At 44.5% G+C, this 19166-nt stretch overlaps 1 protein-coding gene across 5 annotated transcripts in view; it reads left to right on the top strand.

Moving 5' to 3' along the window:
* The window catches only part of LOC147905687 (B3 domain-containing protein Os07g0679700-like), a 53523-nt gene extending 36192 nt beyond the window's left edge, over positions 1–17331 (top strand). For all 5 annotated transcript variants that reach the window (XM_087374037.1, XM_087374063.1, XM_087374046.1 and 2 more), the window contains 5 exons: positions 9100–9216; positions 9642–9709; positions 9890–10755; positions 16609–16795; positions 17206–17331. In XM_087374037.1, the coding sequence (XP_087230163.1) occupies positions 9100–9216; positions 9642–9709; positions 9890–10755; positions 16609–16665 (1108 nt within the window). In that variant the 3' untranslated portion in view covers positions 16666–16795; positions 17206–17331. The remainder of the gene's footprint in view (positions 1–9099; positions 9217–9641; positions 9710–9889; positions 10756–16608; positions 16796–17205) is intronic.
* Positions 17332–19166: the final 1835 nt, after the last annotated feature.

Below are 19166 nucleotides of genomic sequence, written 5' to 3'. Positions count from 1 at the left end.
ATTTGCAGAGTGTCGAGGACTTAGAGCAACAGGACATGCGGGATCATGGAACCATGGATCACATTCTCACGCTCAAGTGTATCATCGAGGAGGCGAGGGCACGGAAGCAGAGGGTTTACTGTTGCTTTGTGGATTTTCGAGAGCTCGCTTCCTCCGACGCCTACTACAGGATTTGGGTTTTGACCAGGAGATCATTTGGCCTGTCATGGTCCTTTACGAGAGAGTCTCAAGAAAAGTCTCGGCAAGGTATGGGTGGACAGACAAGATCATGAGCACTATTGGGGTCAAACAAGGGTGTCCTTTATCTCCTACCTTGTTTGGCCTCTACATTGACGAGCTCGAGACAGTGATACAGACACAAGGGAGGGATGGATGCTCTCTTGTCGGCACTCTGATCTAGATACAACTATATGCAAATGACGTGGCACTTTTGTCTTCCTCAGCAGAGGGGCTCAAGAGACACCTTGATGCACTACAGTTTTTTTGTGAGTCTCATGATTTGAAGCTCAATCTTGGTAAAACCAAGGTTATGATCTTCAATACATCTTGAGTCGTCATGCATCAGGAGCGGTTCACGTTTGATGGGTCACCTGTTGAGATAGTTTCATCATACACATATCTTGGGGTTGTCTTCTCCAGACCCATTTTCACTATGAGACCCGCGATGCAGGTCCGCCTGGGCAGGGGATACACTTCATTGGCCAGACTAGAGAGGTAGTTTTTTCGCTCACACTTTTAGGATTGTTGTACTCAAAGTCTCCGGGACTCCCACCAAGAGTCACACCTGGGTCACATCATGGTCACCTCAGCAACATGCCAAGTTGTTAGACCTTGGTCATACCTAGTCGAACCTAGTCGAATCGTGTTCACATATGTTCACGTCTTGGTCACTCTGGAACTGACTTGGACATGACTTGACATGGACATGACTTGGACATGACTTAACATGACTTGGACATGACTTGACTTGGACATGACTTGGGTATGACGGAAGCAATACATGACTGAAGAGTGCCAAACCTCAACCTCGACGCACCATGGTCAAAGTTGATCAGAGGAAGTACTGGCGCAATGGTGCACGAAATACACCTGTTGGTGCACATGGGAAGCAATCCAGCTGGCGCAATGGTGCACGGGTAGACCTGTTGGTACACATGGGAAGTAGTCCAGCAGAGTGCACAGGTGCACAGGCGGTACGCGTTGATGCACAGGGGAAGCAGTCCAACAGTTAAGAGGTATAGGTGGTGCACCAACCCTCGTAACCAACTAGTGTCAGGAGCGCATGGAATAGACAGGAGAACACATGGAGCACGAGATTCACTGACCCAGAACAGGCTGGAGTGTTGTGGAAGCCATCAAGGGCAGAGCGGCCCACAAACGGTGGAATGGCTAAGGATGGCTAAGGATGCAAGAAGACATCCAATAGGAAGAGGGAAAGGAGATTGGTAGCGGGGGGTTGGAGCAGAGGAGGAGAAGGTGAAGAGGGGGAAAGGGGAAAGGGGGAAGGACATTCTGGCAGGGGCGAGAGGCGTGAGTGAAGGAGTGAGAGGCTAGAGTCCAGAGCTCACCTCGTGTGTATCTTCTCCGGGTGTATCAGTCATCTTGCTTTCTAATGAGTTATGCTACTCCCCATCTCTGCTCGCTATTCTAAAATCTCTTTCCGTCGTGTTCTCCTCCCCTCCTCTCCCTTCACCTAGTACAACGGACCTGTGTCATGTGGTTGAAGTTCTTTGCCGTTCATGTCGAGGGTTGGCTTTCATGATGTTGTTTTGCTTTGGTCTTCTTCTTGCTCACATCACTTCAGCACTTGTACCGCTTGCACATAGTTGACACCATCTACTGCTTGCACATAGTTGACACCATTGACTAGCACTCGCCTACGTACCATCAGTGACACTTATGACATGTCTTACTCGCTTCTCGCATCAGTGGCCCTACGCCTCCGGTAATACTCCCCCTCAGACAAGGATCCACGGACTAAGGGGCTGCTTTTTGACTCCTTGGTTCGCCCAGTGGGGATGTACGGCAGCCCTTGCTAAGCGCTACACTTGTCGGATATAGAGTGGGCTCGTGTGGAGCGGCTACAAGTTCTCATGCTATCGCGGATGATTCGCGATAAGCCGTCCGTCCTCACCAGATCATTCAGGCTGAGTTTGGATCATCATCCCCATTACAGTTGGATGCTACATTTTAGGTCATCAAGTATCTATACCGAGTTAGGCAGTACGGGGATTACACTTTGGGCGCAACAAACTACCTTTGCTAGCATTGTGCTCCTCTATGGCACTTTTGGCAAGGGGGGATCAGAGATGCTGGTATGCACACATAGAGAGATGGTTTGAGAGACTAGGGTTCCACATGGATAGACTCCCTCCCTTCCAGTACAGTATGGACGCTCCATTTTCTCCCCTCGTGTAACACGAGGTCAATCAGGTAATCCGTGAGGATCTCTTACAGCTACACACATTCCGGACCTGGTTAGGACCGAGCGAACTCCCAGTAAAGCTCAGCTTCTACAGAGATCACTGCTTACACATCACAGAGGAGGGTTTCATTAACCCACTAGGATACATGCATATCCACTTATCCCACTCACTGAGGAGTTCTATTCGGCAGTTTCGGGTCTCTTCACATAGACTTCGTATTGAGAGCAGCAGAGCAAAGGGCCCACCTAGGGAGTGGCGCATATGCACATTATGTGACATGTAGGAGGTTGAGACGGAGGAGCATTTCATCTTCAGGTGCCTTGTTTACTATGAGATCCGAGGGCGTTTGTACTGCCTCTTCAGAGATAGCTCTGGGGTTTTGTCTCATTTTCTGTCCTACCCAGACTAGAGATGTTTGACGGGCTTCATCCATGAGGTAATCAAGCACCGCGAGAGGATACTTCGATCACAGAGACAGGAGAAGACTTCTTCCTTGGTAGATCCCTCTCAGAGCTCTATTACGGAGTTCTTCCTGCCAGATCACAATCGTGACCCAAAGCCAATGACCCGACAACTCAGACAGATGATTTACGCGCAGATTACACTTGGGGATATCCCCTCTCTGTTCAGAGTCAGAGCCCGGCCGACAAGGGTTACTGGGGTTACTATGGCCCTTGTTAGGCGCAGAGCTATGACCAAGAGACATCACAAGGCCGCACCCGTGATGAGCAGCTGATAGTACTCTATTGCCGATTGCATGCCTCCATTTCCTCATCCACCCTGATGTCTTGATGATGATGATGAGATTGGTATGTAGTCGACCACTGACATGACTATGTTGTACTTAGCACTATCATTTTGCATTTTTTGCATTCTGCATGGGCGTGGATGCTCGTTTAGTAGCTCCACCCTCAGCTCGTTTTGTACCAAGTTTTTCATAGTCACATAGACCCATCGGTCTTCCAAAGACTTTAATAAACTTTCTTTCTTTCTTTCTCCCTCTCCACCATCGGCCTTCGTGTGGTATCAGAGCCTCGTTTCCAATTTTCCCTTCTTCTCACTCTACCTAGAGGATGAGAGAATCTCGCAAATGGAAGCTCCCCTCTCCTCAACGGTAGAGCTCCCTTCCAATCCTTAGCCTCACCTCGGGAGCTGACGGAGCTACATCAAGCCGCCTCATTAGCCTCGCCATAAGCCTCTCCATTAGCCCGGGATGCACTGAATTCGGTTGCTATTGAGCCTGTCGTACAGTCCGTACTGGCTGTACGGACTGTTTCCCCCGTACCAGCCTGCCATACTTCCACTGCTACTGCTGATTCTCCAGCACCATACCAGCCCTGTGCTACTGCCACGTTTCTGTTGCACCACCATACGGATCTGCCATACAATAGCCCATTAATGTGTCGTACTATACCTTGTACCAACGTACTGCTGTTGCACCACCGTACGGATCTATTGTACGATTGTACGACCGGCTCTCTGATTTGTCCGTACTTTCCTACCTTGAAATTCACGTCTAAACCCTCTTGCATTCTCTGCTATCTTTGATCTCTCTGCCGCATCATTTACAATTGCCCCTGCTCATTGCCTCTCCAAGTGTTGATACCATGGAACCTCGTCCTCTTGGAGAAGTCCCTTCATCTCATGAGAAAGCGCTGCCCTCATTGGTGTGAGGTTGAACAACAAATTGCTCCATCACTTTGACCTCACTACTTCTGCCACAGAGATCAAAGCTAAGTTCGAGAATCTTTACACTACATCTACTAGGCATGACTAACAAGCTTTATCTATTGTTTTACATGATCTATCTGAAGTGATAGATATGTTAGGAATATTTGGGTACTCTGCTTAAGGATGTTTTTAAAAAATGAATGCAATAAATAATGTGTGTTGAGTCAATAAAGGTCCTCTGCCTTGAATTAGTCCTCCTAAAATGATGTATTTCTTTTATATTTATGGTGTGTTGCTCCATGTTCCCAGTTAGTTCCTGGTGTCAAGAGGGGGATGTACTGTGGGAGCCATGTATTGGCATTGATAGGGTCTAGTTATCAGGCTTGGCGTATGAGTTTCAGGATGTTGGTGCATTGGTTTTCTAGACCTCTGAGTTGTTCATGCATCCATGCTAAGACATGAGCCTCTGAGTCATGTTTGGTATGTAAAGCAATGTGAGTGCTCAGTCCGACCTCTAAACCATGCTCAGACTTCAGCCTCTAATTTGGCATGGGAGCCATGTCTAGTTCAGACATTGCACAGTTTAGTAGTCCTGTCATTGTCATGTTCTCTCCTTGGTTCCATTCCAGTAGTCTCTCATCTTGCCTTCATGGGGGGGTGTTAGAATATGAAGCCAAGTTGAGTCAGTTTGGTGTGTTCTAGTGTGAGTTCTAGTCTAGTGTGTCCTATGGATGCCATGTGTCACATTGGGAGTTATCCCATATGCATAGGTGTTCATATGTGTTTGTGTCTGTATGCTCTTATATAAGAGCTATACTTGTCTAATGTCAAATCAATCAAATATCAAGGTACAAGCTCTTTGGTCTACATGTGAGTACTCTCATTTTGTTCATTACTCTAGTCATTTCATTTCCATTTCATTATGTCTCTCTTTGCATATCACTTCTGCTCTCCCTAGCCTATCCTCTTCTCTCTCCCTCTCCACCATGTTGCTTCACTTTTTTGTTGACATTGGTTGCACGTTTGATTACCAAACAGATTAGTAAATTGTTGAAGCTTTTTCCGTTCTTGTGTGAGAAGAGGCGAGGGCCATGAAGAGAGTGGGGTGCAAGGTCTTCCTATTGCCCATGGGTCTTTTTTAACCTTTTCCCAGCTTATCTATCCCTAAATCGTCAAAAACAGGGTGGTGGCTGATAGAGAGGCCACGAACTGCAAATTCGAGCTGTTGAATAGTTGGAAAGCGGCTTTACAATAGTTGCCCAGCCTGTAGGAGCTACTTGGAGCTGATTTCCGGTGATGAAGTGCCTCCAAACTTCCTCGAAATGCAAAAAACAGCCCACGCACTTGCAAAGAAAGGGATCTAGAGCAATCGCCCTAGTTGGAACAACAACTTAGAGTGAAGTTTTTGCGACGAAGAGCTCCAACCTTGAATTTGTTGAAGAAGAGCAGTTCATGGAGAGGCCAAGGGTGAGATGAGGACTGTCTTCCAAGAGGAAAAAGGGAGAGTAGCTCCTCTTTCTTGGCCTCCCTCACCTCAATCCCTTGGAAGAGCAAAGAGCAAGAGGGTAAAGGAAGGAGGGAGCTGATACCACATGAAGGAACATAGTGGAGTAGAGAGAGGAGGTAGGGTAGGAAGGGAAGAGAGCTATGGAGGACGGAAGCAAAAGAAACAACTAGAAAGTATGAAAGACATAATGAAAGAGCTTGAACCAAAAAAAAGTACTCACATGTAGACCAAGTGCTTGTAGGCTTGATTAGATTGAATGATTTGACAAGTGACAAGTACAAGCCTTTATAGGATAGGCACACACACTAGAGTGCACAAATGTATATGGGATGGCTCCCAATATGACAGGTGGCACTCACACATAAGACTCTGGTAGAACTCCTAGTAGAACACACTAAAACACACTCAACTTGACTTCATGTTATAACACTTTTTTGCTCTCATCTAACACCCCCAAAAATCTTCAATATTTTTAAAGCCTCTCAGGCATGTTTCATAAGATGAGACTATAATTATCAGTCTTCTATATGATGTCTCTGAGTGTTGAATTGGAGATTTTGTTTATGTGTTCGATTCACATCTTTTTGAAGGCACCAGTGTCATTTTATAGGGATGCCATATGATAGTTAATTGTGTGGTTGATATGATAGCTTAAAGCTTTTCCTGAAATTCCATCTAGACCTCAAACGTGCCTGCCTTTTCCCCCTCAATGGATGTCAGAGTCTTGCTTACATGGAAGCGTGATTTCCAAACGAACAACTTAAGATACTTGGAATTTTAAAACTTTTATAAATTCCACATAAAAATACCACAACTTTAAATGCATTCACACCACATAACAACATGAAAAATAAAAGACAGAGAGACAAGTACACCGGCACTTGACTGGATGAGAATGAGGCCGCTCCCCAGTTGTATTTTTTAATATTCAATGATGCTTAGCCTCACTACAATGGTAGTATAGATCTTTGGACAAAACCCCCTCTGAGAAATCTAGAGTTCTAGACCAAGACTCAAATATAGGAATATTACAATGATCTTTCTTTTCAAAGTGGGACTTAGATGTACAATGATTGAGAATAATCCGAGAAAGTACCCAGTGGCAGCCCCTGGTCCAGTATCATGTGGAGAAAGCCGCATAATTGGTCTTGGTCCCGCTTATCCCTAAAACATAGGAAGCTTAGATTCTACCCATTAGGGTTATTATAGAAACCTTAGACTCTGGAACACATAGCCCACAACAGAAGCGGTTAGCGTTTTTAACCTGAACGAGGTTAGAACCTTTGGAAATTGAAGGGAACATGTTTAGTATAAATAAAATCAGTGTTAGAAAGACCTATGAGTCAAAAACGAAATCTGACTTGGGGCTCAGTCGCATGGCTATCCCTTACTGGGCCCCAGGTGTTTTATGAGGGTGAGCCTTCTTCTTGGGCACTCTCAATCCGCCGACAAGAGATAGAGCCTTGCTCTCTTCAGGATGTACCACATATTCCTTTCAAAGCTTCACATGCTTCAGTGGACACCTCTTGGGAGATTTTGGCTAGCATTTCCTCTTGGCACATTTGAGGAGCCAGATGCACAGAGGCCTTGGATGACACCCAGATACACCCATCACAGGTGTTCACGGGTATTTGGAGTGACACAGTTCACACTTTGATAGCCATATGGGCTAGCATGCAGGGCCCTTCACGGGCAGCCTCTTCTAGGAGGACTGTATTTCTTCGAGTTTGGAGGGGTTCTCCCTTTTTCTCAGAGGTTGCTACCGGATTGAGATGGCACTATCAGCCCCAATCCTTTCTTTTTGGCTCTTGAGCTTTTCATGCATTGCATGGTGTGTCCCGTATTCCCATATAGAGCTTGCTCTAACAGTTTTCTTTAATACTTAATAGAAGTCTCTTTTTTGCAAAAAAAACAAAAACAAAACCTGAAAATCACTTTCTGGTAGCCTAAAAGACAAAAAATGGAATTGAATGCGAGAAAAACAGCACGTAGAAGAAAGTGTAGTGATTGATAACAGTGAAATACGCAAAGAATACTGACCCCGTGACTCGTCTTGGGCACTGGAAAGGAAGAAAGGTAGGCAGCAAATTTGCCCTCTTCTTAGCCATGCTCTTGCTATCCAATTATTGCTGGAATTTCTGCTTCAAAGAGAGCAGCAGGGATAGGGTGCAAATTTGCAGAGAGAGCAATTAGGACTGCCCAAACTTTATATAGCCCTTGGGTGAAAGCAAAAAGCCACAAAAAGCTGAGAAAGCACCGAAAGCAGGCTGAAAAAGCTGTGAAAAAGCTGAAAAAGCGATCTCTAATATTTTATTTTCTAAATATAGTATTTGATTTGTTGTTCTATGTTAGAATAGTTTTTAGGAGTTATTTGAATACTTTAATTAGGTCTCTTAAAAATTTCGCCCCATGGCCTCTCTACCCATGGACACAATTAATTAATCTATTGCCTAGGACTCAGTTAACCCTAGAACTTAAACTGCTTGTATCCAGTTTTAAACAACTCAGAATTCCACCAAATTGGAACCATCTTTTAGCTCTCAAAAAGCCCTAGGAACTCAATACTCATGGACTGGGTTTTGAGATCACTTCCAACTAACAAGACTATGATCTAGATCTGTCCTCATTGACTAAGCATCATAGCCTAACTGATCAAGGCTCACCCCCAAAGCCATTGGAGATGTTTAGGAGTAGAACAATCGGGTGTGGAGAACCCTTGTGGATGTGCAAAGCATCATCAGTCTCGTACGGCATGTTGGTAATTTAATACCCGGTGAAGGGTGATCCGTAAGATAGTCATTCGACTCGAACTTCACTGGTGTGAAGTCCACCCCATGCACTAGCTTCTGACATCCTGTCACTGGATGTGACTATGATGCACACTAAAGATTCATGGCCATGTTGAAGATAGCAAAGAGAGAGACTGTGCTGAAGACAGTAATAAAAGACCATACTAAAGATGATAAGCATAGGCCATGCTGGAGACGGCAAAACAAGACTGTACTGAAGACGGTAGATCACATTGAGGAAAGAGTCACATTGAAGGTGACAAGTGCTATACTGTAGATAGCAATGCATGGTGATCAGCCATGAAAAGAGAGTACTCTGAATTGCTGATGAAGATGTGCACATGCAGAAGATGCTCGGCCGGGATGTGAAGTCCTATCACAAGAACTCACATAGAAGAATATACATGCGTGATCAGTAAAAATGAGTCTCAAGAAAGTAGAAATAATGAAAAAATATATATGGCAGTGAGAAAGAGTCATTGTTACAATAGAACTGTTTATATGCTTGAAGTTTTGAATCTTCTCAAATATCAAACAATGAAATGCACATACACAGCATTCATGTGCCATACTAATGCCTTCATGGGTGTTCATTTCTGGTAGATAGATAAATCCTTAAAGCACTAACCTGGTTTTTAAAGATATTGGTTCTGTTTTTGTTACTTATGTTATGGGCTGTTTTCGTTCTATTGAACTTTGTTTTCAGGCATGGTGAAGATCAGTGGGCACAATGTGATGATTGTGGCCTATGGCGCAGAGTCCCTGCGGATGTTTTCTTACCCACCAGATGGGCATGTGCTGATAATGTTTGGGATTCAAAAAGGTAGAATGATTGATCTCATTCAATTCCATCAACACTTGAAATCAGTACTGTCTTTTTCTGGATATATTGTTTTACATACTGAAATTGTTTTCTTCATTGTCATGTTTTTCAAGATTTGTGGACTGTAAGTCATGTTGTCACTGTATTCTCCTTCGTGATTTGTAAGGAGTCTGCAAAGTATCTTTATTCATGTTGGCTTGATGCATTGTATTCTGATTCTTGTACAATCATTTAACGTTGTTGAAAGCATTTTACATGTATTTTTATTATGTTCCCTAATGGTAAGGGCTGATGAATGGAATTGTGTAGAGAGAATTTGAAATTCTGGTGACTGGTTTGACTTTTTCTCAACAGTCTAGTCAATGGTATGAACTTATCTCTTAAGTAATACCTTCTAAGTGTAATTTTGAATAATTTTGGGGCAGGGACTCTTGTAATGCACCTCAAGAAGTGGATAGTGACGAGATTGGTTTGTTGATGCAGCAATTAAAAGGTAGAGCATTAAGCCTCACTTTAACCTTTGTCTCCAGTTTTTTGAATGCGATATGCATCTTTTTTGAAGTGGTACAGTCATGATATATTCTGGGCTTCTGATTAAGAATACTACAAACATAGCCAAAAAAGTAGAGATCTGCTTCATGTGTTGTTTGGTTTATTATTTCTCTGTTGCCAGATGCTAAGAAACATGAAGTGGTTGAGTCACTCAAGGTAACAGAGCCTTCGTCTGGATTGGAGGTCCTTGTTAATGCAGCAACTCTTGGAGAAAGCAATACTCCATCATCTCTGTCTCCTGCACCAACAACAAAACATCCTCGCCATAGGCCTGGCTGCTCCTGCATTGTGTGCATCCAGCCCCCTAGTGGCAAGGGGCCAAAACACAAACCCACCTGTAATTGCAATGTTTGCATGACTGTTAAGCGAAGATTTAAGACTTTAATGTTGCGTCGCAAGAAGCGACAGACAGAACGTGAGGCTGAAAATGCTGCTCGGAAGAAAAGAGCTTGGACAAAGGAAGATGGGGAAGTAACCAGTGGAGGAAAATGGCAAACTGATGATAATTACAATCAGTCTGAGAATAATTCTCGGCAGGGGAGCTTGGTTGTTGCCTTCACTGGTGGATTGCCAAGGATGAATAGTTTGCCTTCCAATGGAAATAGATTCTCTTCCAACGTGGCATCTGCAGTGTCCTACCCTGTTAGGGGCAGAAGCTCAGAAGATGAGCATGTGGGAAGTAAGGGACAGATTGATCTCAACAGTCAACCAGAAAGAGAGGAGGAAACAGGCAGAGGTGCAAGCAGAGTCAGCATGGTGAGGCTGCTTCAGAATGCAAGCTATCCATTAGACAGATACTTAAAACAACAAGGATTAGCAAGCCTCATTTGCCCACAGCAAGTGCTGATCCCTTCTATGAACTTTTCTAGAAATGTGGGCAGTAGGACAGTTGATGAACATACTGGAAACCACTTGACAGTGGTTAGAACTTCAGACGGGACTCATGATGGAGTATATACCACAATAGGAGCCACAGCTTCATCACAGGTCTTGCTCTCTCTCTCTCTCTCTCTCTCTCTCTCTCTCTCTCTCTCTCTCCCACACACACACATCTAGTTGTCACTCATGTTCTATCTTGGTTTTCAGCCAGTTCTTTTTTAATTCAGGTCCTGAAGCTTCACTGACTTAGGATGACGTTTCACTACATTTTGATTTGTTTGAGGAGCCATGGTCATAGTACTACTATGACTGCGCTCTATGATGGTTTGTTCCCCTTTCACCTAGATCTCAGCTCCATATTGTGAAACTGTTTGGGTGCTTATAAGCATCATCACATATTTTTAAGACAAGATATTCTCATGTTCTTGATCAGGTGTCTCCCTTAGATGTTCATGTGGGCATCTGGCCACCTTTGATTCACTGACTTTGTGGTACTTGGGATCATTGTAAGAAAACTATTGGGCTGCTCAAGATCGTCATGCAGTTTGTTTTTAAACAATAATAAAATTTAAACGGTTTAAATCACATCTTTTCTGCAGCTTATCTTGTAGTAATTTTTTTGCACTTTTAAGTGGGTCTCCCCATTTCTTATTACTCTCATGCTTTTTCATCTTTCCCTAGATGTAATTGATGGAGTTAAACAAGTGTCTCTTGCTCTAAGTCTCTACTAGTGAAGACGGAATTCTTGATTAGGGAGAACACTTAAACATTATGTATATATTATTCTTGGAATAACGTGTGATGGCCTTTAAGACAAAGTAAACACCAAAAAGAAAAGCTATTACATCTATGAGTATCACAGAGTCCGAGAATGCACATGGCATCTCCTCTAGAGTGCATGAAGCAGCTCCAAATTTATTATAAAGCATAGCTACGCTCTAGTCCTATCATAGCTCCAAATTATTATAAAGCGAATTTATTTTATAGTCCTATCATAGGTTGACCTTCATTACAGCAGTTTAAGATTGAGAGTCTTTAGCTTAGATTTGAATTCCCTAATCAATGCTTGTCCATCCGTGTTGACCACCCATTTGCCTTCTTTCTTCGCTTCCCTCACTTTGGTAAGTTCAGTGGCTCTTTGTTTGAGCTAGGTCGGAGTGAGCTCTTCAAATATCCATATCTTTGTGCCCTCAGCTTGTGGGTTTGTTGAAGAATCTTTATCCTTGCCGCCAAGTCCTCAAGAAATAATTGTATCTATGTTCCCTTCTAATTGATATTCCATATATCATCTTGTTTCCATCCAACTTGTGAGACCATTACTAATGTCACCCCCCCCAACTCCTAAATAGGGTACAAAGGATCTATCTTAAGGGCCTTTTATAGAATGAAGGCTCACACACCAAAGACACCAGTACAATATTTTTAGGGGGACTACCCAGGGTAGAGAACCCTTCTTGACTCAACACACACAAGGAAAACATAAATATGTAGAAAAAATAAATGTCTTTGAGTGATAGGTGTTCCCCGTACAGCCGTTGCACTCATGTGTGCATGTTCATGCTCTTCTAGTGATGTGTTGGAGAAGCTCGCGGCATGAATGCACCTGAAAATGATGTCGATGTAGCCCATGGGAACAGCTGCTTAGGGCATTTAGCCTAGACTTTCAAAACTTTAAGTGTGGAGTCTTCAATATGTCGATTTAGGGCCCAAAATGAAAAAGGACCAAATTTAGAAAGGCTTGAATTGACCGATTTTTCAGCATATTTATGAAAAAGCCGTAAATTTTCATAATTGAAGGAGCCTCAATCTGTCCTCAAATTTCTACAACTATTCCGAGATGTTTGATATGTTTCAGATTTAAGGCAAAATTTCAAACATTGCCCATGATCAACATATGTTGGTCGAATTTCAGGATAACCAATGCAAGATCAAGGATCCAAAGAAAGGGTATGAGGTTGTAGCAACAGGTACATATGACAGAGGCTTATACAAGCTTGATGCTCAGCCTTATGATCAAAACACTTCCCAGGCTGATTTATGCCATGCCAGGTTTGCACATGTCCATCATAGGGCATTGTCCTACTTGTACAACAATAATATGACTCAAGGAATGCCAAAACTACAGCAACCAGCAAATGAAGTGTGTGTGGGGTGTGCACTTGGCAAATTGCATCGCTTGCCATTCAATAAACAAGGTAAGAATTGGGTCAAGGCAACCAGAGTGTTGCACATAGTGCACAGTGATGTATGTGGCCCCATGACTATTCCCACACATAGAGGAGCAAGGTACTTTGTGACCTTTATAGATGACTTCTCCAAGTTCACATGGCTTTTTCTCATATGAAGGAAAAATCTGAGGTGTTCTATTGGTTTCAAGAGTTCAAAGATATGGCTGAGAACCAAACCAATTCTAGAATTAGAACATTCAACTCAGATAGAGGGGGGAGAGTACAAGGGATTTTTGAAGCAACATGGGATTAAACATCACTTGACATGCCCTTACACACCACAGCAGAATCCACTCCCTGAGAGGAAGAATCGTACTCTCATGGAAATCGCGAGATGTATGCTGAAATTCAAGAGAGTCTCAAAGGCTTTTAGGGGAGAAGCAGTTGTGACAGCCACTTATATTCAGAATAGATGCCCTACCAAGGCTTTGGTTAATGTGATTGCATTTGAGGCTTTGTATGGCTTTAAGCCAAAGGTTGGTCATTTCAGAATTTTCGGCTGCGTTTTATGGTTGGTCAGTGTACCAGATGGATGTCAAGACCGCATTCCTCAATGGAGATCTTAAAGAGGAGGTCTATGTACATCAGCCCCAAGGTTTTGAGGTGAAGGGACAAGAGCACAAGGTATGTAAGCTCAGGATGACTCTATATGGGCTGAAGCAAGCACCTCGTGCATGGTATCAGAAGATACATCAGTTTTTGCTGTCCCAGAGCTTCGTAAACACTCATACAGAGCCAAATCTGCATGTTTTGCAGCAAAAATCACAATCGGTCATGTTGGTACTATATGTGGATGACATCATACTCACAGGCAGTGATTTGCAGCAAATTACAGTAGTGCAATCCGCTTTATGTCACCACTTTGACATGACAGTGTATCACTTGCAACAAGGGAAGCATCCCCTGATTGATTTTCAGCATTTAAATCCCCCCTGGCATCCATCTTCTCATTAAATGCAGCAAACAAAAAATCTCTATCACCTTGGGCAAGATGAGCCTCACCATGTGCATCTGAAGCACGAGTTTCAGTGGGGGCAACAAAATTATTGCTAGAGCTGTCCCTTTGCCTTTTCTTTTCATTGACAATCCTTTTCTGACACTGTATGATGTAATGCCCTGGCTTCTTGCAATAATTGCATTTGCCCTTTTTTTTATTTTTGCTTGAACTGCTTGCATTCCCCTCCTTGGGCTGAGTTGTATGGCTGTGTTTTGGCTCAAACTTTTTCTGAAATTTGCCTTTTCCACCCATGGCAAGCGCTTGCTTACCCTAACGAGAGGCTTTGGCAAAATTTGAGCATCTCTCCTCTTCCTGCAACAAAAACCCAACTAACTCATCAAACGAGAGTGGGGCTGCCTTGAGAACAATGGTCAATGAAGTGACGAATGTGCCATATGAGGGCGCTAAGCTATTGAGAGTAATAGAGACGAGCTTCTTGTCTTCTATTTTCTCATCAATACTTGCGAGCTGATCACGTAGATCAGTGTTCTTGGCAATATGATCAGTGATGGCTTGGCCTTCCTGCATCTCGAGATCCTTGAGCTGATTTGTCAAGGCAATGGCCCTTGCCTCATTCTTAACGTGATACATGTTTGCCAATCTTTCCCATGCTGCCTTTGCATCCTTGCACGACTTGATAGTCGTCATAATGTGCCTCTACACATTTGTGGCAATCAAAAACATCGCTTGGGCACTGCGGCGGTCAAACTTCTTTTGCTCCTCCGTCGATGCTATGGGACTAGCAGGAGGGACTGTGGCAATCTGCTGTCTGTCTGTAGTCTGACCCGAAGAAGCTGCGTTGGATGTAGATGAGCTTGCTGGCCTCACCTCATCCCCACTAACAATATCCCACAAGCCCTTGCCAACCAAGATGTTCTTAAGCATGAATGACCACAAGGCATACTTTGGTCCATCCAGCTTGTCATCCTCGAACAAATTGCCAAAACTGTTTGAAAGAGTCGACATGATGCAAAATGGGATACCCACAAGCTGCAAATGTACTTGCAAAAAGAACTGCAAGTCCCAAAGGTGCAATTGGTTGCAAATGTGCCTGCAAATCCCAAACTAATACTAGCTGCAAATGCAAAGTACGACTGGCTGCTCTGAAATGCAAGACTGCACAATGCAATCACTGCAAAAATGGCATCAACCAATCATTGCACTCTGCTGCAATCTGAAGTGCAATCCCAAACTGAAAATGCACAACCCAAATCTGAAAGAGCACACCCACGAGTGCTCAAATGCATCCAACAGAGCTCAAAAGCATCCACAATTGTAAAGTAACTACAAATGCGTCCAACAATGCAGAGTATCTGCAAATGCACCTGAGAGTGCAAGAGTATGGGCTCCAAAAACAGTCCCGAAGTGAAATACACAGCTCAAAACACTTATTGAAAGTGCACCTTGGCCCAAAACACCTGCAAAACAGTCCACTGACTGTGTGGGCAAGCTGGAGATGACAAAGGAGCTGAAGTGAGCTGTTTGGAGCTGAATGAAGCTGTCGGGAGTACTTTTGAACACAATACACATGTAGAGAAGAGCCTGGAGAAGTATGGAGATGCCTGGAGCTGCTGGAACACACCCAGGAGAGGCTGGAGCTGAAAAGAGTCCAGATCTGAGCAAAAACACCGAAAAACAATCGAAAACTGCTTGAATCGCCTTCTAACAAGTCATACGGACTTGAAATCAGGTTCCGGCAAGTCGAACGGACTCGCGGCACTGTCGTGCAACTGTACGGACAGATCAGTATGGACTGTACGGACGAAAAAAAAAACAAAAAAATCCCCCCCCCCGCGTGAAATGGTGCGGGACAGATTTGTTTATATGTGATCAGCTCCAAAATTTCAAAAAACATCGAAATCGGACCTCAAAAGGTCAAAAAGCAGCCACTGGACTGTTGGAGCTACCTTAAACAAAAGCTGGAGAGCTGAATGTGAGAACCAGGAACACGCACTGGAGCACCAAGCTTGCGGGTGTTTGGAAGCAAGCGCGGGAATGGGCTGTAGAGACAGAAGTCCTCTGATACCAAATGTAGGAACAAAGTGGAGACAGGTTGTGAACACAAGTGAGCAAGAGTGCACACACAAGAAAGTTGGGTTGATTTTATGCCTACAACACCATATCTTTGTAATCTCTTACAGCCACCACGTGAGATTCAGTTGCTGACATTGCATGTCGTCTTACCTAGGACAGGTGGTGTTGGTCCTACTCTCCATATCTAAATTACATTTGAGTCTGTAAACCATCCATCACGTGGACGACCACAAGGAAAGGCTAGTGGACCTAGTGGCTACTTAAAGAGTTTGCTGTAGTTTATTAAGACCAATTTGAGTCCTGAGTTTACTGCTTCCACTTTTGTGCATATGTCCATGGTGGCTCTAGCAAAGTCGGCACATGTTTAATTCCATATGCAAAAGACTGCACGGTAAAATGTACGGCTTTGGATGGATTACAATATACAAAACAAGGGGATGTGAATTTGGCAGCACTTTGTTTTACTTATTATACTTTGACATTACAGAATGGAAATCAGCATTTCAGGTTCCAAGCCAGATCTCATGAAGTGCCTACAATGTATATTTTGTTTGTGTTGTCCCTTCGTCTGACACCATTCTATCTATGCTATGCAAAGATTGCATTGTATAATGTACAGATTTTGATGGATAAAAATTATACAACGTAAAGGATATTTATTTGGCAGCACTTTGTTTTGCTTATTATACTTTGTCATTGCAGAACTTCGACATTATGGAATGGAAATCAGCACTTCAGGTTCCCAGCCAGATCTCATGAAGTGCCTACAATATATATTTTGCTTGTGCTGTCCCTTCGTGTGACACCATTCTATCTATGCTATATGCTAGTGCTAGAAGTCTGCTGACGACAAGGCTGTTTCACTGGATCTGTTGAGTTGTATCATATGGTAAGTTCCATAAACCCGTCTTTTGTACAACTAACTACAAACAAAAAAGCACAGACAATTAAACAAACTGTATGTTTTTTGGAAGCAGAGTGATTGTATCATTCTTTGTATGAGTTTCTGACTTCTTTCAGTACTTCAATCATGAATATGATTTATATTGGCCATGGAAACTTTTTTTGCTGATGTTCTCATGTTGGTGCCTAGGGTTATGATGAACTATTTTTCTTGTAGTGTAGATTTAAAGAGCTCCAATGAAAATATATCTTATGCAGAACACGTGTTACAAGGGGAAGGCATGCGAACTAGTCATTCAAATAGGCTTAGCACTTTCGATTTCTGGATTTTCATGACTGGTCCTGGCAACAAAAGAAGAGTTACGATTAGTTACTGACTGATGAAAATGGTTGCAGCTTAGGAAGGAGCACTACTCACACGATGCCAAGATAATTTAAGAACCCACAGTACCTTTTTTGAGATTCTTAGAGTGTACAGTAATCAATGCTTCAACAGGATGCCAATCTTCCATGGTAGGGGATCTGAAAACCTGCAAAATCATAGAGCTGCTCTGTTACTTCTCACTAGTTTGACTTCTCACTAGTTTGGAATGCTAAATCTTTATACAAGAGGCACACATGCCTCTCTACTGCCATAATTGGATTTCAATCTCTTATAGCTTCTTTCATTCGGCATTGTAGAAGAAAATTCCATAGGACTAAATTTGTACTCGTTCATTTCGTATTGCAATGCGAAAAAGATCAGACAATATTTTTGTCATATTTTTGTTTTGAAGATTAGACAATCTTCTGCTTGGTTGGATCATGCTAGTTTCATAAATTGGTTCCAAAGTCAATTCTATGATTTGAGTGTGCGAAATTTTAGTCTGTTCTTGATAATCTGGTATCTGTAAGTGAGGTATGCAAATTTCAAGATAAACTTGAAAGTGCTAGTAAGTGAAAATTTGGTCCATATCTCTTGTAGCAGAAGTAATAAATCTCTTTGGATTCTTCAGTGTTTGTGGCATCTTATTCTTTATAATCTCTCTCTCTCTCTCTCTCTCTCATGTGCGTTGCACATGCCACACACTCACTCGCACGCACATGCACTTTATGCGGTGATAAATCTCTTTGGATTCAGTAGATCCAAACCCATAGCCTCCGTCGGGGTCACTTGGAGCTTTAGCTTATTATTTAAAATCTTGCATGCACACAAACACACACATTCACTCACATGCGCATGCATGTCTGTGTGCACGCATGTTGACTGATTGAAATGGTTGATAAATTTATGCTAGTGAGGGCTGGTGAATGAGGGGCTAACACATTTGGACAAATTGTCTGGTCGATACTGCAATTAGTTATATATGGATGCAATCTACAAGTGAGTTTTTCAAGTTATTGAGCACTTGAGCTCCTGCGAGCTTCCCCTCCCCCCTCGCCGTTAGCCCCTACCTCCCCTTCGCTCCCCCCCCCCCCCCCCTCTCGCCGCGGCCACCTCCACCCCTCCCGTCCGCCCTCGACCCCCGTCCCCTCTCCTCCCCCCCCGCCGGCACCCCGCTACCCCTCGCCTCACCTCCGCCCCTCGCTCCATCCCGCCCCTCGCCTCACCTCCGCCCCTCGCCTCACCTCCGCCCCTCGCTCCAGCCGCCCCTCGCTCCATCCCGCCCCCTCGCTCCATCCCCGCCCCTTACCTCCGCTCCATCCCACCCCCTCGCTCCAACCCGCCCCTCGCCCCCGCTCCAACCCCCCCCCCCCTTGCCGCCGCTCCAGCCCCCCCCTCCGCTCCATCCCGCCTCGCCTCGCCCGCCTCCGCTCCAGCCCGCCTCGCCTCGCCTCGCCCGCCTCCGCTCCATCCCGCCTCACCTCGCCCGCCTCCGCTCCATCCTCGCCCGCCTCCGATCCATCCCGCCTCGCCTCGCCCCCTCCGCTCCATCCCGCCTCGCCTCGCCTCGCCCGCCTCCGCTCCATCCCGCCTCGCCTCGCCCGCCTCCGCTCCATCCTCGCCTCGCCGCCGCTCCAGCCGCCCCCTCCGCTCCAGCCGCCCCCTCCGCTCCATCCCGCCTCGCCGCCTCACCCCCAGGCTCCACCGCCGCTTCATCTCTTCTTGGGTGGCAGCCTGTTTTTCTTCATCGGAAGCTTGCAGTTAGTCTTGGCGGTATGGCGGCCCCCAGCCCGGATCCGGAGGCCCAGTCGGACCCTCCCTCTCCAGATGCCTACCGCGTTATCCTGACAGAGCAACAATCATCTCGTGTTCAGGAGGTAGCCAGTGACTTTGCTCGTACCTCTGTTTACGGTAGAGTCATTGGACACTCCCCCTCCAGGTCTACCATCAGGGACTGGCTCCAGTCCACTCTCTTGCTAGAGGATGGCCATAT

Source organism: Dipteris shenzhenensis, chromosome 1, assembly GCF_047967505.1.
Source record: "Dipteris shenzhenensis isolate YYH24624 ecotype China chromosome 1, Dip_SZ_1.0, whole genome shotgun sequence".
Classification (NCBI taxonomy): Eukaryota; Viridiplantae; Streptophyta; class Polypodiopsida; order Gleicheniales; family Dipteridaceae; genus Dipteris; species Dipteris shenzhenensis.
Note: the sequence above shows the minus strand (reverse complement) of the source record. Positions and strands in the feature narration are given on the sequence as shown.